General features: G+C 43.0%; 1 protein-coding gene across 2 annotated transcripts; it reads left to right on the forward strand.

Moving 5' to 3' along the window:
- The first annotated feature begins 1,467 nt into the window (after positions 1–1,467).
- Positions 1,468–20,900, forward strand: ZBTB21 (zinc finger and BTB domain containing 21). Of its 2 annotated transcripts, XM_088160460.1 has the most exons (3): positions 1,468–1,659; positions 2,568–2,577; positions 12,745–20,900. In XM_088160460.1, the coding sequence occupies exons 1-3, from the start codon at positions 1,536–1,538 to the stop codon at positions 15,932–15,934; spliced, it is 3,324 nt and encodes a 1,107-aa protein (XP_088016586.1). In that variant the 5' UTR covers positions 1,468–1,535; the 3' UTR covers positions 15,935–20,900. The 2 variants fall into 2 exon arrangements, with proteins under 2 accessions (XP_088016586.1, XP_088016585.1); XM_088160459.1 differs by lacking the exon at positions 2,568–2,577 and having other exon boundaries at positions 1,535–1,668.
- The last annotated feature ends 2,194 nt before the right edge of the window (positions 20,901–23,094 follow it).

Genomic DNA, 23,094 nt, shown 5'->3' on the forward strand with positions numbered 1-23,094 from the left:
GCTCACAAAGCCACACTCGTGTCAGGGCACGAGTCCCTGAGCAAAAAAAACCCCAATCTTTCAAAAGCAGCTTCCCAAGTTTCCAAAGCTACCAAAAGAGCCGGCAATGACAAAAAAAGAAACCCACAAGATCCGGAGAGGGAATAAAGGAGCCAGACCCAGTAAGCTACATCGCCTTCCCTTACGTGGGTTTTAGCCCACTAGCAACAAAACCCTGTCAAAAAAGGTTTGAACGCATCCCTAAACACATTCCAGGGATTCTACAGCTGCTTCGGACTATTTGTGACTTAGGTGGGATATCTAAAAGCACACTGAAAACATGTATGGGATTAGATGCTAATCTCTAGAGCTGTCCTTAATGAAAAGATAAGGCGCCAGATTAGCTTTCGACAAAAACAAGAGAAATCTTGTAATTCTTAATTTCTATTTTAATGCTTGCATTTTGACACATAAAGCCCTATTCAGGTACTTAATTCCAAGCGGATAATCACGACGAGAAGCCAGCCTAAAGCGATGATAATGGCCATTACAATTTTTTTCAAATCACATCAAGACGAGAGAGTACAGCAGTTACAAAAACTGAGCCAGAACCCACCGGGATCTGGGCATGTGTGTGCCTGATGGCAACGGGGAGTGGTGGGCTGGCTTGTGAGGGACGGTGGGTGGCTTGTGAGGGACGGTGGGTGGCTTGTGAGGGACAGTAGGTGGCTTTTGAGGGACAGTGGGTGGTTTCTGAGGGGAATGGGGAGGTTTTTGAGGGACAGCGGGTGGTATTTGAGGGGAATGGGGGGATTTTTGAGGGACAGCGGGTGGTTTTTGAGGGGGAGAGTTGGTGCCTTGTGAGGAGTTCAATAGGTAGCTTGTGAATGGGACAGTGGGTGGCTTGGGGGACTCGGTGGCTTTTGATGGGGACAGTGGTGGCTTTTGAGGGGGACGGAAATGTGAGAGGTGGGTGGGGGCTTGTGAGGCACACAGCGGGTGGCACTAGGCACGGCGCTTCTTCACACACCACACTGGGCCTTACACTTAAAAAAAACCACCCCACAACATGAAAATAATAACAATCACCGCAATAAAAACTCACGACGAAACAATTACAAATTTCACCGCACGCGGGGTCCCCCCCACACCCGCAGCACACAGGCCGGGGGGGGGCGGTGGGCGCGGGTTACCACAGCGGCACCCCCCGAACCCCCACCATTGTTCGGTTTGTTTGACCTGTCCCTCCGTGTGTGTCCCCCCCGCGCTGCCGGGCCACCCCCCACACGCGCGGCCGCTGCCTCAGTTTCCCTCCTGCGGCGGGGCGGGCTGAGGGCGGCGGCCGGGGCGCTGCGGGCGGTGCTGCCCGCGGTGGAAGGCTGGCTGTCGGGCTGTCGGTCGGGCGGGCGGGGGATCCTCGTTCCCGTCCCCGGTTCCATTTCCCCGTTCCTCCCCGCCGTGCCCCCCCCTCCCCTGCCGCGCCGCCCCCTCGCCCCCCGCTCCCCGCCCCGGCCCGGCCAATCGCGGCGCCGCGCACGTGACGAGCGCTCCCCGCGATGACCTCATCCCTCGGTTGTGGGATGACGTCAAATTCAAGATGGATGGAATCACGGCGGCGGCGGCGGCAGCGCGGGCTGAGCCCTGAGCGGAGGCGCCGAGGGGGGCGAGCAGGGGGGGGCTGCGGACAGGGTGAGTAGCGCCCGCGTGTCGCGCCCGTCCCGGGGGCTGCCCGCGCCGCGCGGGTCTCCCCGCGCACAAATCCGTCTTTTCCTGACGTAACTCTGAGGTGTTTTTTTTTTTTTTCTCTCCTTTTTTTTTTTTTTTTCTCTTTCCTCCTTCCCCCCCCCCCTTCCTCCAGCGAGCGGGGATGCGGCTCCCGCGCGCATGCGCCGGTTACGAAACTCTTCCCCCCCTGCGCCTTGGCGGGGCGCGGCGCAGGCGCCCGGAGCGGGCGGGAGGTGCCCGCGGCCGCCGCCACATCGCCCGCCCCGCCTGGGCCCGAGCCCCGAGGGGGAGGCGCGGGGGAAGCGCTCAGGGCGCATGAGCGCGGCCGGCAGGGATGGATGGATGGAAGGAAGGAAGGATGGAGGAATGGATGGATGGAAGGAAGGAAGGAAGGCGGGGAGAGGCGGAGAGAGGGGTGCGGGAAGCGGCGCGCCGACCTCCAGCTTCGCTGGGCTGCGGCGCCTCAGAAGCCCGTTACCCGCTGCAACGGGCGTGAGGGCCGCGAGGGCCCGGCCGCCCCAGGGCGTGAGGGACCGGTGGTGTGAAGAACACTGGGGACCGATGGTGTGAGGGATAGCAGGCACCGGTGGTGAGAAGAACCGGCCGCCCGAGGGGTGTGAGGGACCGGTGGTCCGGCGCTTCCCCTTCGCCGGCGGCTCCAGGCTCTTCCCCCGGCTCCGATCCGAGCTCTAAAACACGAGAGAGGCGCCGGGAGCGCCGTGACTCGGTGACACGGCTCCTCCCCGGTGTGTCTGGAAGGGAGAGCGCGTTTCATCTCCCCCCAGCGAGGTCCCCGCGTGTAAGTGCAGGCAGGTACCAAACCTCATCAATGTCTGGCAGTATAGAAAGGGGAGGTGTCCGAGCGCGGACTGGGCTCTGCTCCGTGGTGCCCGGCTATGGGCAGACCCTAATGCACAGAAATTCCACCTGAACATAAGAACTTTCCTGTGCGGTGACCGAGCATTGGATAGATTGTCCAGAGAGGCTGTGGAGTCTCCCTCACTGGAGATATTCCAGAACCATTTGGACACAATCCTGTGCCGTGTGCTCTAGGGTGACCTTGCTTGAGCAGGGAGGTGAGAGCAGATGAGCCCCTATGGTCCCTTCCAGCTTGACCCATTTTGTGTTTCTGGAAACAAAGTGTGGCTTTGCTGGTCCGAGAACTCTTGGACTGGATTATTCATCGGCAGGATGAAGCACATTACACAGCCAGGTGGGGAAGTCCTGAGTGCTGAGCTGTGCCTGCAGAAATTTGTGGAAGGTGTTTTACCTGGTCACAGCTGTCAGAGAGAACTTCACTATAATCTTCCATAAAGTCCAAGCTGATGTTGTGTTCAGACTGGATGAGGCTCACGTAAATAAACAGGAGAAAAACTTAAAGGAATTACTATTAGGCAGGAAATAATTGTGGAATGTGTATGTGCTGAGTAAGCTCATTTTAATAATTAAATAGTAATTGCATTAGTAGTTCTTCCTTTGTTTTGTAGTTGGACTCCCAGTGGAAGTAAGTAATCACAGAGCTTTTGTGAATACACGGAATATCTTGTAGTTAAATTAAAATTAATATTTTATCCTTAGATAAGTTAATGTGAAACTACATTTTTTTAAATGTGTCTTTGTACAGGAAGACTTTTGATATTAAATCAGGAGTAGTAAATGCACACACTACAGGTAAATCTAGTACTGTTTCATATGTAAGTTTAGTGTTCTGTTCTGACTTTGCTCAAACTGACAAAAGTGCTCTGACTAAAGTTTTCCACGAGCGTTATGCTGATCATCTTGAGTGGAAGTTTGGAGCAAATTTAAGCGACTGTTTTTATAAACCTTGTTATCAAAAAAACCAAATTATGTGGCCATCTCCTGGGTGAAAGGGGTTCTAGCATCCCTTTCTCTCAGATATATAGAGTTGTAATTTCTTAAGAGTATTTTGTTTACCTGTGGAAAGTCCACCCACCCTGACTGCATGGTCACCATTTCAAGAACTGTCATTTGCATGTTCTCAGTAGGGGTTTGCAGGGAGATGGCACAAATTAGAACCTCTGGAGTTTAAAGCTGCAGAGCCAGACCAGGATTCCTTGGGGATTTCACCACTTTTGAGCTCACCTGATTCTGCTTTAATGTTCAAAGTAACTTATCCTTTAGCACATACTAGTATTCTTACTGAATATGGAACAGGCAGCAGCTTTTAAGAAGTTCCCAAAGTCCTTTTTGTGGTGTACATTCAGTGATGAATGTGAACTTTTGTGCCTCCTGCTGTGTAGGTTCCAAGTGCCAGGGTGATACTTTGCTGCATCTGCCTCACTCTGAGCACCCTCTGGGTCAGTAGGATCTGGGTATTACTAAGAAATTAGATTTTCTGAGCACATGGGGTATTTTTTCGTGTGTGATGCTGGGGAATACTTGCACACGTCTGATCATTTTTGTAGTGATGGCTGATCACACTTTCCTTACAGTTAGGGACAGGTCAACATTTGGATTTAAAAGGACAACTTCACAGAAAACCTTGAGTTTTCTTACTGTATTGAAGTTGTTTTGAACTTCAGGAAGTGTGAAGCAGTTACTGTTAAAAACCAACTCTCTGTAGCTTTCAGGGTTTTGAAATTCACTTTATCTGCAAAATGGTGATAACTTCAGCGTGTGACCAAGAGTGGACTCAGAGGGGAGAGGAAGTTGGGCTGTAATCAGCACAGGGTTTGTTCTGCACTGGGAGGGGCTGTGCTCTGAGTCACATGCTGCAGTTGCAACAATTTCAGCTGTCGTTAAACTTTTGAGCAACTGAGCGCCTTCATTTTGAAATCCGTGTCATGTAATGATCTGAGATCCTCAAGAAGCAAAAAAAGTCTTTAAAAGCAGCAAAGTCATTTGCTGCAAGTGGAAAGACTGCAATATGCTCTGCTTTAAAATAGGTGTCTGTGCAGGGGGAGGTTTCCTTCCCAAATATTTGTTGTACTTTAATAATTAGTCTTTGTACTGTAGTGTTTCCATTTTTTTTCCCTACTGATAATATTAAAGACATCGGTCCTCTTATATTTTCTTTCAATCAGCAGTGAAATAAAAATAAATTTGTTGTCTTATTGGCTACTTTATGTATTTTGCTGTTCTGGAACATTTCAGGCATATTTTATGTGCAAGGAAAGGAAGTGTTGAGCAAGTCTTCAATCTTCATAAGCTCCTTTCATCTCCACCCCCATCAGTTCATCAGTCTTGCTGTCCACCATAAGTTTTAAAATCCCCTGGTCCTGATTGTTGAGGGGTTTTCCCTCTGAGATGTAGTGAAACACCACATCTTTCTTGTGCAGATTCTTTCCATGCAGTCTGTGTTGAAAAGACATGAAAAATCCTTTGGCCAAATATATATATATTTTTTTAATGCTGCAAACCTTTTCCTTTGATAGTAATTTGTATACAATTAAGTTGCATTCTTTGGGAAAGGAAGAAATGTTTTTCCCCTTTTTTGTCTGGGAGCATTAGTCTCTTTATCCAAGGTTTATCCTACCTCAGTGTGAGTAATATTTAGGTTGCAGTTCATTCTCATCAACCCCTGACAAGTTGTGGTTACTGCAGGGACAGTTCTGACACAGGGCACAGTGTGTGTCACCCCTCACAGTCTGCTCTGGACACAGGTGTGAGTATCTTCAGAGCATTTCTACAAACAGTGTACTTGGGACAGTAAATATGCCTCCCAAAACCCCTTTTAATATAAATTAAGAACCACGAAAGGAAAAGCAGCAGAATTACCGTGATTTCTAATCACTGCCACACTCAGTCTGTCATAACCTAAAGGAATTTGTTTTTTCTGTACCAAGACATAACTGAGTACAGTGCTTGAGCTGTTGAGGTTGAGGGCCAAATTTCAGGGAATTCCAGTAAAAATACGATCATCTCCATTCTCATAAATACTTTTGAGGAGTAAAGAAAATACTTTTCTTGTTCATGGAGCTGGATTTTTAAATTAATCTTTTTTTAAACTATGTAAAACAGCCTACATTCAATTGCTTGTGGACTTAGAGTTAACTGAACATCTTCCACATGCTATTCATGAGCTTGTAAATCTCTTAAGGTAAAATTCAGGTAAAATTGTTGTTGTATTTCCTTTATCATCTTCCCAGTATCAGTGATGGCTGAATGACATTTTCTCTGGATCCCTTCAGTGGAAGGAAGATACCTGCATTACCTGAATCATAACTTTCTCACTTGGCAATTTTTTAGGCTCAGCTTTTATATTCTGCATTTTCCAGATTAAATGTATGCCCTTTTCCCCTCATGTCTCATTTTCTTAAAGAAACCTTAGTGTAAACACTATTCTGTTGATAGAAAAATACCTTACATGGATATGTGGCTTTTCTTCGCACCCAAAATACACTGTGCCTGAAAAAAGCACCATTATAGTAATAGAAATATGACCACAATGTCATTTTTACTACACCAGCAAAATTAAAAGCAATATGTACACAAGTTTTTATTGTGAATTAGGCCAGTTAATGTGTCTCATCTAGTAAAGCAGATGGCATTCCATTTGATAAATATATCTCAGCATTGCCAATAAAACAATAAAGTCAACCTGTAGAAAAAGTAAAAGTGTACATATTTGGTCTGCAATTCTTCAAATTTCATGCATCTCTTACCAAAAAAATGACAATAAATATTTCTGGGGATGAGATTTCTGTAGGTGTTTAAATTTGATGGCTGTCAAGCCTTTCAGATTTGTCCCATCAGAGTTTATTTGCAACATTACAAAGCAAATGTTGCTTTGTATTTTGCATTACAAAACAAACATTTCAAGGGAATGGAAGATGAAGAACTCCTAGAGAAAGGTGTTTTTAAACTTTTTAATATTTTGATTTAGTTTTCAGCAATTTGGAGGCTGGGTTACACACCTTTCAGTCGAGGCATGGAGACCAGGACAAATATCAAATTGTGTTTGATGTGATTTAATCTTCACTGAATGTTTCAGGAAGAACTTTGAGAGCTCCCAGCCAGCATTTCCCTGTCCTGTCCCTTGCATCCTGTAGCTGGATCCGCTCCCTGCTCTGACTCCAGGCAGCCCTTCCTCGGAGGGGGAGGTGACACGGGCTGCTCCTTGCAGGAGCAATCCCTCCTTAGACTGCTCCGAGTAAGATGAAATTGCACCCTGAGCTGCTGCTGGGTTGTAAACAAGAATGGGAATGACAAGAGGAGCTTTGTACTCTGACATTCTGTAGTTAGCTGCACGTCAGGGGGAGCTATTTTAAGTGTCAGAATGTGAAACTGAGGGTATGATCTGAATGTGAATAGTAGCCTCTGATTTCTAAGTGAACTTCATGTCTGTGTCAGGGTAACTGCTAATTATTTGTCTGTAGTGTAGAGCAAAATAAACTGTAGAATATTCAAACTGAGAGTAGGTTTAGATTACATATTAGAAAAAAATTCTTTACTGTGAGAGTGATGAGGCACTGGCACAGGTTGCCCCATCTCTGGAAATGTCCCAGGCCAGGTTCAATGGGGCTCTGAGCAGCCTGGGACAGTGGGAGGTGTCTCTGCCCATGGCAGGGGGTTAGAGCTGGATGATCCTTAAGGTCCCTTCCCAAATCATTCTGTGATTCTATGATTATAAAATTTCTTCTTTTTCTCTCTTTAAATTTCTGCTTTTATATGTGTGGAGGATAAATACCTAGAAATTAGTCCATCAATTTCACACACTATCAAGCATGTTATTTATCTGATTTTATGCCTGTCTTCATACCAGTGATTCTCTCTGTGCTGCTGACCTATTGGAAATAGAAATGTTTGTCTTCATGGGGAAAGTTCACAGTGCTGTCTGCAGTGGAAAATAGCAATAGCAGTGAGATCTCATTTCATTAAACCCAGGAAGAGAGAATCTCCAAACTTGCAGCAAGAGATTGTTCAAGTATTTTGATAGAAAAAGCTTATAGAAATGTAAACAATATTCCTATGTGGGTTTGCAGCTTTTACCTACAGGTTTTGGGGGTATATAGGGGGATGTGTAAATCTGTGTGTTCTATGGGAGAGTATCTGTGTTGCAAAGGCTGTTGATGGGAGAAGAGACATTTTATAAACTGTTGTCAAACTCAAATCATAAAATCCAGCATAGGGTCCTCGAGTAGAAGCTGAAGCAGTGTAGGTTCCTTTTTTGTCTGGACTTACAACAAGTAAGGGAACTTTGTACTCTTCTGGTGTCTGAAAAAGCACCGGAATTGTCAGAGCCATCAGATCTCCAAGAAAGCACTCAAATGAATGCAATATTCCTGCATTTTCCAGGGGATGCTCCAGGAGGTCACTTGTATGCTTTGGCTTAGTCTTATAATCCATATTTCTTTGCTTTCTTTTGTGGGTTTGTCCCTGCCATGCTTCTTGTGCGTTTTCCTTGTTCAGTCTCTGTCTCTTCTGTGTATTTCTTCCTCCATCCTCATGTTCTCTGCTTCCACCTGCACTTTCTCACAGCCCTGGCACGTCCTTGCTGCAATACTGCATTTCACTGAGGGTTTCAGAACATCATCTTTCCCACTGCCCCCCAGCACGCTGTTAATGGAGCTTTAGCTGACAGTGATTTCCTTATGGAATTTAGAAGGCAACAATCAATGTCTCTTAGTTCTCATGTATTTGAGGGTGTAGCTGTTACAGTGAAACCACACAGAAATATCTGTCTGATTCTATCTGTAAAGTTTCAGCTGTAAAGTCGGTGGCTCCATTGTTTCTAAAGGTGAAATTTCAGATGGAGGAAGCTGATGGAACAACTTCCTGACAAAGATTGGGCAGGTGCATGGCTTCTCTTTCTGGAACCCTGATGCTCATTTGACCTCTCAGTGAGCTGATTAAGCTCCCTATCCTAGAAAATAGCAAATAGATCTAAAACTCTGGAATTAATTTATTTGTTGTTTCCTGCTTAATTTTAAGGAGTTAAATCAACTCACTGGGAGATCAAATGAGCAGCAGAGCTGGTGAAAGGAAGGGGCACAGAGCTGGGAGGGGGAGATGTGATAGTAAGGAGCAGAGGAAAGGCAGGGGAACTGCCACTTCAGAGGGAGGTTGCTGCTGAAGATCAAGGAACTGTTTGTCCTAAGATTAAGCTTTTTCACTCTTCCCTTGTGAAGCACTTTCCTGAGATTTCTTTTATTTTACAAAAGTTACTTTGAAATAGTGGAGGCATCTTTTTCTATCCTTGTTAAAAATATAAAATAAAACCAATCTTATACCAAATATGGTACTTAGGCTTTTGACATCTAGTTTTCTGAGATCAGTGGAGGGCTGTTGAAGGAGAGAATTAGAGGACTAGAACATTTCTTCCGAGGGAAGGCTCAGAGAGCTGGGCCTGCTCAGCCTGGAGAAGGGATGACTGAGAGGGGACTCATTAATGTGTATAAATATCGAAAGGGGAGATGTCAAGAGGATGGACCAGGCTCTGCTCTGTGGTGCCCAGAAACGGGACAGGAGGTGATGGGCAGAAATGATGCCCAGGAATTTCCACCTGAACATGAAGAACAACTTCTTTCCTTTGCAGTAACTGAGAACTGGGACAGATTGTCCAGGGAGGGTATGGGGTGTCCTTCACTGCAGATATTCCAGAACCATCTGGACACAATCCTGTGCTCTGTGCTCTGGGGTGACCCTGCTTGAGCAGGGAGGTGGGAGCAGATGAGCCACTATGGTCCCTTCCAGCCTGACCCATCCTGTGGTTCTGTGAAGGCTGACACTACAATCTCTTCTTGGCCTGCTACACTGGCCCTTCCTGGGTCTGGAGTCTAAATTCAGTCACTCTTCCACCTGAGGACCAGAAGCTGCTGTGGCATGAGGCACCTGCATACAACAGTGGGAGATTTTCTGATGTGCTCCTGCTGTTTCCATGATGTCACCTGAACATCATGGAAGAAAAGAAGAAAACTTTGTTTCCAGTCAGTAGTGAAGGTGGCTGGAAAAAGAAAAAGGTTAGAGAATAAAAGCAGATTATCTGGAGGAAAGATCTTAGGTAGCTAATCACAAAACAATCTACAGCTCAGAAGTAGGAGTACCCAAACCCCTGGAACCAAATTTGGTATTAGAGGAGACTGCCAGAGTTGTGTATCTACACATGGTGCCACGGGGAGCCAGTTCTTGTCCTCCTATGGCTGTTCCCACTGCTGCCTCTTCAGTTATGCCAATGCAGTAGTTCCTGATGTGGTTTACTATGAAAACCGACCAGCATTTGAAAATAAATTATGTTGGGGGTTTATTTATTGTGTGTTCTGCTAAGTCATACAGGCCTGCAAATATTTGTACTGGCACAGCTGAAGGAGGAGTGACCTGCAGTGTGCAGGTAAGATGAACACAAGAGAGCGGGGATGACTTGGATCAACTTTGTTACTGAAAAGTGTTCATGTAGGGAAGTTCTAACACATTGTATTCTGACTCAGGTATTCTTTGGGTTTTTTTTTTTCCCTACTTCTAAGTGTTTCAGGCTTTCACATGATCTGGCTAAACATCTTAAATGGCTCTACAAAACAGTTCTGGTGTGTTTCTTACTATGGTTTGTTTAATTTCTGCCTAAATTTCTTTCTAAAGGCTATTAAGCTGAAAGTCAAGCACTTGAATTAGGAAATACCAGGATTAAAGCTGCCTTTGGAGGATTGATTTGGTCCTTTGCCATTTGTGTACGTTGCTGCCTTGGTTACTGTTAAAGTGACAGAGTTACATTGCACCGGAGCCTCCTTTCCTGTGCTCTGAGCCTGGCAGGGAGGGATGTTTCTGTCTGTGGTGTTTAATGCGATGCATTGAAGTTTTTGTAGAATGAAGAAGGAAACTGGCCAGAAGGATGGGTGGCTGTTTGATTCTGCTTTAGTCCTGCAGATTTTACACCACTTGCTACTGGTTATGCTGCATTGCTGTGTTATGTGGGCAGAGGGACACATAGTAATTACATGCTGTTTATTCTACCAGTTTTAAAAACACAAGAGCAAAGCAGATTAAAATGAAAGATCTTAAAGTATTTCAAAACATTTGACTAATACACTCTATTTCCATTGTGTCATTGAAGTGTGGGTTATGCAGCAGCTTCTATTAGGTGTCTCTATACCACAGTTAAAGTTTCCTAAGCTCTGTTGATCTTCTACCTCCATTTACCTTCTCAGCTTGCATCCCAGAGGAATCACTTGAGTTTGCAAACTCACTTTCTTCCAGGTGAAGTGAAAGAGAAAGGTGCCTTCCTAGAGCACTTACAACTCTGTAATTGTTAATGGGTGCTCAGACCATGAAACTGGATTAGGGCCAGTCACACTCTGCCACTTCAGATTGCAGTGGCATCCACAAAGGAGGAGAGTAATGAGCCACCATCCTCACACCACCACCTCCATCCTCCCAGTATTCTTAAGTAAAACATTGAAAGCAAAACAAGCCAGATTGCTTTCTCAAATTAAGATTGACTGCACTGCTTTTTATAGATGGAGGTGTGGGGGAATTATGCATTACAGCTATCTAAGGTGATTTAAGGATAAATTAGTGTTTATGAAATGACACTGAAATACTCAGTAAAGACTGATCTGGTGAGGAAACATCATTCTGGTTTTGCTGTTGCCATGTCACTATGAACTCATTTGGTATTTTTAGGTGTAGAAGTGGTAGCTGAGTCCTTGATATGATCAGTGCCCTGAGACACTGCATGCAGCATCCTTTAAGTCATTTCTCAATAATAACAATTTGATCACTTATTTATACCCATTAGTTTTAAGATTTACCATTCTCATTTATTAACCATGGGGTTATAGCTTCTCAGTATTGTTTTTTTATTTTAATAAACTTTACAGTTTTGCTTGTAAGCTGATGAACAGTGAAATCTTTTTGTTGTAGTAGCATACATCATGTACAAATGAAACTAAAAAGTAGTTTCTCAAATAAGCTGTAAAAATAAGATAATTGCTTTTAACAGATAAATCATTGACTTGTTTTATAACCACCATGGAGGTAGTTAGAGAGTGTCCATGAAAAAAATAAGAGAATTTAATATTATTGATTTCTCTATGTGTGTTTTTGTGCACAGATATATAAATTGCAACTAATGCCACAGAAATTCTGGTTATCTTCTTTTGTTAAGCTCTCATCAGGAGCAGTATATTGAGTTATCAAGACATCCTGCAGTATGGAGTGGGCTGTTTTGAAGCATATGGATCATGGAGATTTTTGCACTGCAGCTTAATTTTGACTTCTTTTACTTAATTTTTTACTTATTTTACTCTTGGATGCAGCCAAAGGTAACTGTTCCTCAGATTGTGGGCTCTAATGCTAATGAATGAAACAGGGATTTCAGTTCTCTGATTGCTTTTCATCCTGAGCAAAGCAATGCAGGGATACTTCAGTGAAAACTGACATTTCCCAGAAACCAGATCCTGCCAGTGCAGTTTTAAGTGATAGATATAGTTAGAAGTAGATATTAACAACACTTATTAAGCATAAGTAAATATGATGCATTTAGATTACAGACAATAATCCTTCTTCCTTCCCAGTATTAGTGCCTTTTCCATCATCCTATTGAAAGTGACAACAAAACCCCCTTAATTTATCTAGTCAGCAGGAGACTGTCAGGGTTGCTTAGCATCAGAAAGGTGAGTTGCTATAACTAAGCTTTAGATATCTGATCCAAGAGTTTATCAATGCAGTTGTCAAGATAGATCTTCATAAAGCTGAAGCAGAAAAAGAGATGATCAAGAGTGAAATGATTGAACTGCTCCTCCCTGTGGAGAGGAGTATGACGGGAGGAGAACAGAACCCATCCATCCATCCATCCATCCATCCATCCATCCATCCCAGTTAGTTAGGTCTAATATTCTTGGTGTAAGATTAGCAATTAAAAGGATATTTGAAAGTGGGCAAATGAGCTGGTTCTTCCATGCCTGTGCTTTTTTGGACCTACCAGTGGTGTTTTCATTCCCAAACCTTTCCTCCACACAAGCTGTTTCTTTAATCGCTGTTTAATGGTGGTTTAGGCAGTTTACAAAGTACAGGAGATGTGTTTACTTTGTCTCTAACAGTTCATATAAGGCAACCTACAGCTTTGTTGTTGTTGTTCTTTTTCAGGGACATCAGAATCATGGAGGGGCTCTTGCATTACATAAATCCAGCACATGCCATTTCCCTCCTGAGCACCCTGAACGAGGAGCGTCTCAAGGGACAGCTGTGTGACGTTGTGCTGATCGTAGGAGACCAGAAATTCCGAGCTCATAAGAATGTTCTGGCAGCCAGCAGTGAATACTTCCAGACTCTGTTCACAAATAAGGAGAATGAGTCTCAGTCAGTGTTTCAGCTCGACTTCTGTGAGCCAGATGCTTTTGATAATGTGTTGAACTACATTTATTCTTCATCCTTGTTCATTGAGAAAGGCAGCCTCGCAGCTGTGCAAGAACTGGGCTACAGTCTTGGAATATCTTTTCTTACAAACATTGTTTCCAAGAGTCCTCAAGCTCCTTTTCCTTCTTGTCCTATTAAAAAAATACTCTATCAAGATGAAGATGAAAGTAGTTCTCAGAAGAGAAGTGTCATCGTCTGTCAGAACAGAATTGAAGCACAAGCGAAAAGCGTAAATCAAACACAGCATGACTTAAGCCATACTCCTAAACCTTCACCCTCTGTGGCTGTCAAAGCTAGCAGCAGACCACAGGTAACAAAACCAACTGAAACCCTTCACAACTTATCACTGACTGAAAGGAGGTGGCTGAAAGAAGGCCCTGTGAGCTATACAAAGGTTCATGAAACTTGTGGAAATGTGGAGGATCAGAGCAGAGTTGCTTTAGTGAAAAGGAACATGGTGTTGCCTCAGATGTCTTTAGCAGAGAAAGAAATGGCAGGCGGCGATCCAGGAAGCAGCGCTCAGCTTCTGAGAGGAAAAGTTGCAGAGATGTCATTGAAAAGGCCACGTCCACCAGTCTTGTCTCTGCGTGGGACAGCAGAATCCACGTTTTTGTTGCGCGAGGCAGGAAAAGGAAATGGTCAAGGGGAAGACAGGAATTTGCTCTACTACTCCAAGTTAGGGCTGGTAATCCCATCTGGTGGGTCTCGCCCAGAAAACCAAAGTATTGACAGAAGTGGGCCCCTTGTAAAAAGTCTCCTTCGAAGGTCACTGTCCATGGACAGCCAGGTTCCTGTTTACTCACCTTCTGTTGACCTAAAACCTGCACAGGTATCCTCATGCTCCTCACCAGGAACCAATGATTCCCAGAAGACATTTAATGTTGCATCCCAAAAGTCATCCTCGAAAGAGTCATTGGAGAAGTCCTCCTCGGATGAGAAGCCACAGGTAGTACACCCACATCGCCTTAGGTCTTTCAGTGCCTCTCAGTCAACGGATCGGGAGGTCGCTTCCCCTCTCTCGGAGGTGCGGATCAAAACTGAGCCCAGCAGTCCCCTCTCAGATCCTGCTGACATCATACGAGTTACAGTGGGTGATGCTTCAGCATCAGCAAACAAAGACTTTGCTTTTAAAACAGAGGATGACCATAAGGAACCGAGCAGGCTTCCAGCGAAAAGGAGGTTCCAGGATGACAGGAGGCTACCGTTCAAGAAGCTGAAGGCGGATGAGCAGGGTTCTCCTGGCTCAGAAGAGAACTTTGAGGAAGGCTCGAGCCCCACGCACCTTGATGCCGATTTCCCTGATTCTGATGTCAGTAAAGATGAATACAGCGAGATGGAAGAAGTGAGACCAAATAAAAAATTTAAATGTAAACACTGCCTTAAAATTTTCAGATCAACAGCAGGTCTTCATCGCCATGTTAACATGTATCACAATCCAGAGAAGCCCTATGCTTGTGACATATGCCACAAGAGATTCCACACCAATTTCAAAGTGTGGACGCACTGCCAGACACAACATGGAATTGTGAAGAATCCCTCACCAGCTTCCAGTTCACACACCCTTTTGGATGAAAAATTCCAAAGAAAACTGATTGATATAGTGAGGGAGAGAGAAATCAAAAAAGCTCTGATTGTGAAACTGAGACGTGGCAAGCAGAGCTTTCAAGGCCAGTCTGCTTCACAAGCACAACAAGTCATCAAAAGGAATTTAAGGTCGAGAACCAAAGGAGCCTATATTTGTACCTACTGTGGGAAAGCTTATCGTTTCCTCTCCCAGTTCAAACAGCACATAAAAATGCACCCTGGGGAGAAACCCATTGGAGGAAATAAGGCTCCTAAGCAGAAAGATCACATTCATATTGAAAACGCAGTGGAAAACAAGGAGGTTTATCAGTGCCGTCTCTGCAATGCCAAGCTCTCCTCACTCATTGAACAGGGAAACCATGAGCGACTCTGTAGAAACGCCACTGTCTGTCCTTACTGCAGCCTTAGGTTTTCTTCTCCAGAGCTGAAGCACGAGCATGAAAGCAAGTGTGAGTACAAGAAGCTGACCTGCCTCGAGTGTATGCGCACCTTCAAATCATCCTTCAGTATCTGGCGTCATCAGGTTGAAGTTCACAATCAGAACACAATGGCTCCATCAGAGAACTTTTCTTTGCCTCTCATGGATCACAATGGAGAAATCACCAGTTCGTCACGGCTGCCTCCGCAGTCGGAATCCAATAAAATGAACAATTTTGTTGCTGCAAAGGAGGATGGTGTGTTCAGTGATTCGTCAGAACAAATCAATTTTGATTCTGAAGACTCTTCATGTCTGCCTGAAGACTTAAGTGTCTCCAAGCAGTTTAAAATCCAGATCAAAGAAGAGCCTGCAGATGATATAGAGGACGAGGTCACTGAAACGAGCAGGGAACCTAAGGACGTAGTGTCCAAGAAAGATCCCAGTTTGTGGCCCTGTGAAAAGTGTGGGAAGATTTTCACCCTACGCAAGCAGCTGGAGCGTCACCAGGAGCTGCTGTGCTCCGTGAAGCCGTTCATTTGCCACGTGTGCAACAAGGCCTTCCGAACGAATTTCCGCCTCTGGAGCCACTTCCAGTCTCACATGTCCCAGGCTGCAGAGGAGTCCACAAATAAAGAGCCTGAGATATGTCCACCAGCTAATTCCCCATCACCCCCACCCTTACCCCCACCCCCACCACTCCCCAAAATCCAGCCTTTGGAGCCCGACAGCCCCACGGGCTTGCCGGAAAGCTCCAGCACTACTGAGAAGCTGTTCGTGCCGCAGGAGTCGGACACGCTCTTCTACCACGCCCCCCCACTCTCAGCAATCACCTTCAAGAGACAATACATGTGCAAACTCTGCCACAGGACTTTCAAGACGGCTTTCAGTCTCTGGAGCCATGAACAGACACACAATTAGCTTTAACAGAACCCATGCAGGGCTGGTTTGGGGGGGCTGTGTTCGGGATCTCAGAGGCCTGCCACATAGACTACAGGTTTAGGAGGATCAAAACGAGGATGTTGGAAAATCTGGATGCTGCTCAGATTTGGAGAGTAGGGAAAACTATTACTTGGTTAGTAGGTAGAAAGCAGAGTAATTTAAAATACTGTGGTCTGGGATCTAATAGTAACAGAATAAATTTTATTTTATTTCATTTGACACTGAAATACAATTGCATCTGGATTGTGTGCATGGATCTTCATCCCGTGATGTTGGTGTGTGCGTGTGTATTATATATAAAGTTATATATTAAATGAAAGAAAAACAACAATTTGGATTCTAACTGTGAGCTTATAGTTGTGAAATACTGCAACCAATGTCATAATTTGTTTTTCAAAAAGAAACCAACACACACAAGCTCCATGTAAGTGGTTGCCATGCACTGGCAGTTTGGGAGGAAGTGGATGGAGTGTCTTGCTGTATTGACCTAGGTCTTAGAAACCTTTAGCAATAACAAATAAACCTCATGTTTGAGTAATCCTGATGTTATTGGATACGAATGTTTGCTATTTTAAGGGAACATAGAATTGTTATGTTGTTGTATGGAACTTGTGCAAATTAAAATAGAATCTAAAGTCAGCAATATTATTACTAAGATTTTATATAAGAAGTAGCAGCAAGCCTGCTTTCAGCCATTTAATTATAACTTTCTAAGGAAAATTGAGAGAGGGGGGTACTTCGCTTTATATAATGTCCCAAAGACTAATTTCCTATGGATACTTGGGTAGCTGAAGTCATTGTGTAACAGCCATCATAATGCAAATGGTACTGTTTATAACATGAACTGAGGTTGAATGGATGTTAGAAAAGTTTCACAGTTTTGTTTCCACTATTTGTACAACTGTTTGTAATTTTAACTACAAAGGAATGTATAACTACTAAATCAAGAGAGAGCTCTTTAAGGGACAGAAGATGAGTTGTGTTTCAAAACACAAGTAATAAGCTCAGCCATGAGTACAAAGATATGTTTTAACAAAACGTAAAAATGTAAATATTTATATAGACACCTGTATAAATGAGGAAGTATGTATTTGAAATTTGTATTAAGCATACATATCCAGCTGAAAGCAGAGGAGAAAATCACACTACAATCACTGCATTTTATGGATACAATGCATATAGAGTAGTTCTTTCTGCCGCTTTCTATCATATGTGACTGTGTTGCAATTTTCCAATTTGTTGAAAATTGTGGTAATAATGGGCTGCAGATATTCTGTGTGGTTCCATTATTTTACCTCAAATGGCAACTGGAGCATTTAGTGTAAGTAGGATCACACGTATTTACCAGGAGCTGTAGTAAGGGTCCAATTTTTTATGTAAATCAAGGAAATATTTACCCAGAAGTAGGAGGTGAACCAACAGAGGGAAATTCTTCTGCTAGAATTTAAACCTGGTGGAGGGGTGGTGGGTTAAAGTGAACATAAATGATGCAAACAGTGTTTATGATCCTGACCAACTTTCCCCCTGCAGGGTTGGGAGAAGGGGGATGTAATTCCACACTGCTGAGTCAGAGCCCAGTCTGTGTCCACTGAAACCAGCACTAGTTTGGTCACCAGTTTCAGGGGGAGTAGGAGTGAGGCTTGAATTGCCTGTGTAACCATGTGTGTAACTGTTTTTTCAGTATCCTGAGTTCAAAAGGTAGAATTGCAAGCTGACGCTGAGATTCTGCAAAATCAAGCACAAGTGTAACTCCTAAAAATCTGAGGATGGGCACCCTTAGGCACACACCAGATTTTTCTCAGTGAAAGCCAAGTGTGCCACCGTTTTTATTTCCCAACAGATATTTAATTATTTTTCCTGTAAGTGAAGTTTCAAAGAATCAGCTCAGGATGGACCCCTGATTTTTTTTCAGCTACCAAAAAAGTTGCAATGTTAGTTTCAAGCCTCTTCTGCTTTGTTTTACTACAACCTAAAATTGCTACTAGATACCTCTAAAAGTAACATATTGTTCTTTTTTGTCCTCTTTCAGGCAGACTGTGGCTGAGTATGATTAGGCTAATTTGCTTGTGTATCAGTTAAACTCTTTCAGTGGCATTGCAGTTAAAACAAGGTACTTGCTTAATAGCGACATTTCCAGTTACTTTTTTTATTCCACCTAATAAGACTATAAATTTCTTTCTTACCAGAAGCAATTTCAGAATAAAATGGTTATTGCACTTAAACCTGGTTTAAAAATCAGAAAAACATAAAGCCTTGCTAAGTACCCTTTATATATATTTAAGAAATCTGTCTGTATAAAATACGAACGTGTTTTTGTAGAATGATTCCTGAGTTTTCCCCAGTGATTCTTCTGCACAACAGCCTGAAAGTTGAGCTATAGCCTTTAAAATTCAGTGTGCTTTCTGAAGGAAGGTGGCAACCAGCTCATCTGGGTCACAGCCATCTCACTTCCAGCTGGGATTCTGCTCTGTGCTATGATGATAAATTCTACACACTTTAAATCAAAACCTTGTGCAACATCTTTGAAGAAACCCTGACCTTTTTCCTAGTGTACTAGGTATTATAAAGAATCCATAAAATATTTTGGGTCTAAGTAGCCTCCTAAGTTTTTCTTCAGTTGCTTTGGTTTTGGGGCGGGGGGGGGGGGGGTGTTTAAAGTTTTGTTTTCCACTTTGAGCATGTTCTGTGTGATTTATTTTTTTTTTACATTTGGTTCCGTTGTTTAGTAAAGGAATTCAGGATCTCTAAAATTTAAATATGAGATGTTTATATAGCAGTTCTGGTTTTCTATTAGCTTTTATACAGTATCTTAAAAAGCCCTTGATAGAAGTGTTTATTTTGGAGGATACGGAATAAATATGCTTCCACTTATATAACTTTAATATATGTCTTAAAATTTAAATTATGGGAAAAAAATGTTAGTTGCTTGTTTATAAATAAAGGTCTTTTGAAGAGTGTCTAGTTTGGCCACAGCCAAAATAAAAGGCAAATTTATTGATACAAAAGCCTGTCTTCATCATATTTTGTTTAATTTTATAGCTGTGTATTGAAGTGACACAAAGTTAGAGGTCGTGTTTAAATATAAAAAAGTGTTTTGCTTTTTTTTCTAAAATTTGTGACAGAAATGTGCAGATGTTTTAATATATAGATTAGACTCTATAATTCTGTCCTTTTTTTGCTATTTTTGTAACCTGTCAGATAAATCTCAGAGAACTATCCTGCTTCAGTGGGAGTGGAAACTAGTGTTGCATTTCAGGGGAGCAGCGTTGAGCCATGAAATGTATTTTGGTTTGGGACTTTGTTTTTTCCTTTCAGGCACTGTGTTGGCAAAGCCTCTAAGCCTATCTTATTTTTTTTAAGTATTCTGTGCAAGTTCTTTGCTGAATTGGGACCATGACCAACCTTGTAAGTGAGGAGTGGCAGCAAAACCCAGGAATCAGTAACGAAGCTGTCTCTAGTTTTGGGTTTTTTGGTAAGGGAGAGTGAAACACCCTGTGACAGCTGATGAAGGAGATGACCTGGTGAAGTGGGTGACCCCAGAATTTGGTCTGAGCTGTTTAAAAAACGAGATTTTGCATTATCAGTGACACCAGACAGCTCTAAGAGGCTTGGCCTGTGTTTCCTGTTTAGGCAGGAACATCCAGGAGGTTTTTTTTTGCCTGATGTTGTTTGTTTTCCCCCAAGCGGGACATGTGGGTTTGCTCCAAAAGCTCTCATGTTCTCTGTTGCTGTTCTAAGCTTCCAGTGTTAAAATGAGTTCCTCCCATGGGATAAGGACAGACTATGCCTAATTTCTTGGCTCTAAGAGTGAGGGTGCAAATATCTGGCATGAGCCTGTAATCTGGCATGTGCCTATGCTGTTCAATACAATTGTTTACATTTTCCTACCAGAAGATTTAGATAAAAATCAAAACAAGCTTAGGGGGTTGTTTTTTCTTGGAGGTTTTTTTGTTTGTTTGTTTTGGTGGGGGTTTTTTAGTATTGCTGTTATTGAATCAGTGTTAAAATTTTTTTTTCTGTTGTTGCTGAACACAGCCTGATAGTATTTTTAATGTTATTGATTCTTGTTTATTTAAAATGACTTGTGAAAAACTGTACTGTAACTGCTCTATGAAAAGGGACACTATCAAGAGAAAGGCTGGATACAGAAAAATGGACTTACCTATATTAGAAATATTTTATATTAATAATATTGAAGAATTTGAAAACAAATTGAGTCATAACACTTGAGCTGCTTGGGCGTGAAAATCCTATTATGAGCAGCCTCAGTTGTTGTGAGGATATCTGAAAAATGTAACTTAATTCTGTGGGTTGAGCTGATTTTTCATGTTGCTTTTACTCTCACTATCCCAGAATAAAAGACTCAATCCTCTTTTTCCTTTTCCAGTCTCTCAGTGATACACATGACCTTTTAAAGACACAAGCTTCCCGCTATTGCAGCAGCAGCTTTAATTCAGATATGTACAGAAAACCAGAACAAACCCTCTTTTGCAGCGTTAAGTGCAAAATACACATAAAGTACATGTTTTAAGGCTTATTCTTGACAGCGTCCCTTTTTAAAAAGCAGGAAAATGGGATCACTTTAAGTGCTTGGGTACAGGGGAATAGTTTCCTACTAGAAATTGGAATTATCCAATATATTTTCTAGAGAGTTTTCCGGTTAGTTACACAAAATCACTTGTCATTTTAAAGGATTATAGAGGTAAGACAAGCAACTCTGGGTTTATAATCCTGTATACCTTACACATTCTATATCTGTTCAATATACCAGGATGGGTTTTTACTTTTTTTAGGACTGAGACTTAATAGCTTAAGGCAACCTTTTCTTTAATGTAATGTAAATCCATTGCTGCTTTGTACAACTTTTTCTACAGTGTGTTTTCTTTACTTAGATCTTGACTAAGAAATGTTGACGTCCAATAAACTTACACTTTGTTTCTTTTGAGTCACTGTGTCTTCTACTGAAATCTCTTGGCAGAGGGTGGTGTTATTGTACAAACCATTGTGTCTGTGGAGTAGGAAGTGAGTTTGTAAAAGAGCATTTTTTGTTCTGTTTGTTGGATGTAAGTTCTACTTGTAGGTTACTAAAATAATGGGGGTTTGTTTGTTTTAGTAAATGCCTCACTAGTGGAACCTTTTACTGGAAAATACAGGAAAACCAACTGCTCCAGACAATCTCTTAAAAACTTGAGCACAGCCCAAATCCTGCTTCGTGTGCAATCAGTGATTTGTGGAAGGAAGTGTCTCCATCTAAAGCTGGACTGAGCCAGACTTTTGAAAAGACACAGCAGTGTTCCTGGTGTTTCGCAGTACTCTCATCCAAAGAAGTTTTACTGCATGAATTTCCCTCTTCAAAACCCCCTGTGTGGGAATGTAGTGTGTGGATTCCCATAAAGCAGAGAATGATCTTTTTATCTTTTGAGAATGGGGTTTGCTCAGTTCCTCTCTTCACACTAGCTGTGACCTGTCTTTGAGAATACTTGGGCCAGTTTTCTCAACTTCTTTCACTCCACATTTGCTGTCTTTTGCCATTTTTGCCTTGTGCAGTGTGGTTGGACCCACTGACCAGTTTCACCCACATTTAACAGAGGAGACAAGGTCTCAAGAGTTAACGTCCCACAAGTTTCATGCAAATCCCTGTCTGGGTGTCAAGGAATGGTGTTGATGGGAAGGACAAGATTTGCACAGAGGATGTGCTGAGCACTCACCTGCACTTTTTACCCCATCACTTGTCACTGTGTGTGTGCACTGACCCACAGTCACACAGAGGGAGCAGGGCAATGGCTCAGGTGGAACACAGGGCAGAGCTGAAGGACCAGCTCTGCCAAATGGTTGGATCAGGGGTTAAAATGAACTCTAAGTTCAGGAGGATTTGGGCCTCTCCTTGAAAATGGGGACAAAGGGCTCATGGATTGTCCCTCTTTGGGGTATCCCTGCTCCTCACAGGTTAGGGGAGCTGTGGAAAAGGCAAAGAGAGGGTGGAGAGCTGCTCTCTGACCCATTCAAGTCTTAATTCCCCAAAGATTTAACTCTCTCCTTTCAGATAGGAACTCCAGATCTTCCTGCATGCAGTTAACATTGACACACAGTCCTTTCTCCATCACTGTTTTAGCACAGACTGACCTCTGCTAGAATGGTTTACAGAAAAAAGCCTGTGCTTGACATAAAAACTCAAGAAACAAAATTATTAAAAGTTATTGATAATGCCATGAGCATTGCACCTGGTTTTGTGGTTATTTTTGTTCTAATTCCAGCTGTCCTCTTCTAAGACAGTTGGTCTGCAAACAAATCCAGCAATGTTTACTTTTCCATTCATAGGGTATTTCCATCTATCATTCAGTAGACAAACACAGGACCATCCTTACTATTAGACCAACAAGGTTAATATTTCTATTTGCAGTCCTGAAATACTTTGGCAATAAAAATGTTCAAGGTGCAATGAAGCAATGTACACAACTTTTATTTCCCTTTCATTTTACATATGTTGAAAGACTACGTGGAACGTCAGATTCTGCTGACAAAGAATTTGTTTTAAATTGCCTCTGCAGTTTTGATAAAGCCTTAACAATTTATTAATGTCTTGTCAGTCCAGGATCTGGGATGGATTCAGCTCTTCAGTATCATGGAGCCCTGGTTGTAGTCATCAGCTTGAGCTGATAGTTGAGGGCTCAGGCTCTCACCCAGCCACGTGCGTCTCTCCAGTGAAGTCCACTGGTGTTAAAAACCTGCTGGGATTGCTGACATCCAGGGATGCCTCTGCTGGAAGGAAGAGACCATGCTGGGGTTTGCAGGCTCTGCAGGCAGGTGGCTGAAGGAACAAAGGGCAACGAGCCAGAAGAAGAGGTCAGAGAAAGTACAATGACAACAGCAGGAGAATGTAAGATACAGAAGAGAGCATGCTGTGACCCTGCCATAAAGAACAGCAAGGAAAAAAAAGCCAGCCTCTATTTTAAGGTGTCATTTGTGATTAATATGGCTCTTTCTGATTCCCACTTATTCCTTTCTTCCCTAATGAAAGAGGTGTTCCTGGGGTGTGACACCTCTAACCCTTTTTGGCTGAAACAGAAACTGCATCCATTACTCTTGTCATCCGTTAATTTATGCTATAGAGTCTATGAAACAGTTTATGGGGGTAAAAA

This window comes from Sturnus vulgaris, chromosome 2 (genome assembly GCF_052056855.1).
Source record: "Sturnus vulgaris isolate bStuVul1 chromosome 2, bStuVul1.hap1, whole genome shotgun sequence".
Lineage (NCBI taxonomy): Eukaryota > Metazoa > Chordata > Aves > Passeriformes > Sturnidae > Sturnus > Sturnus vulgaris.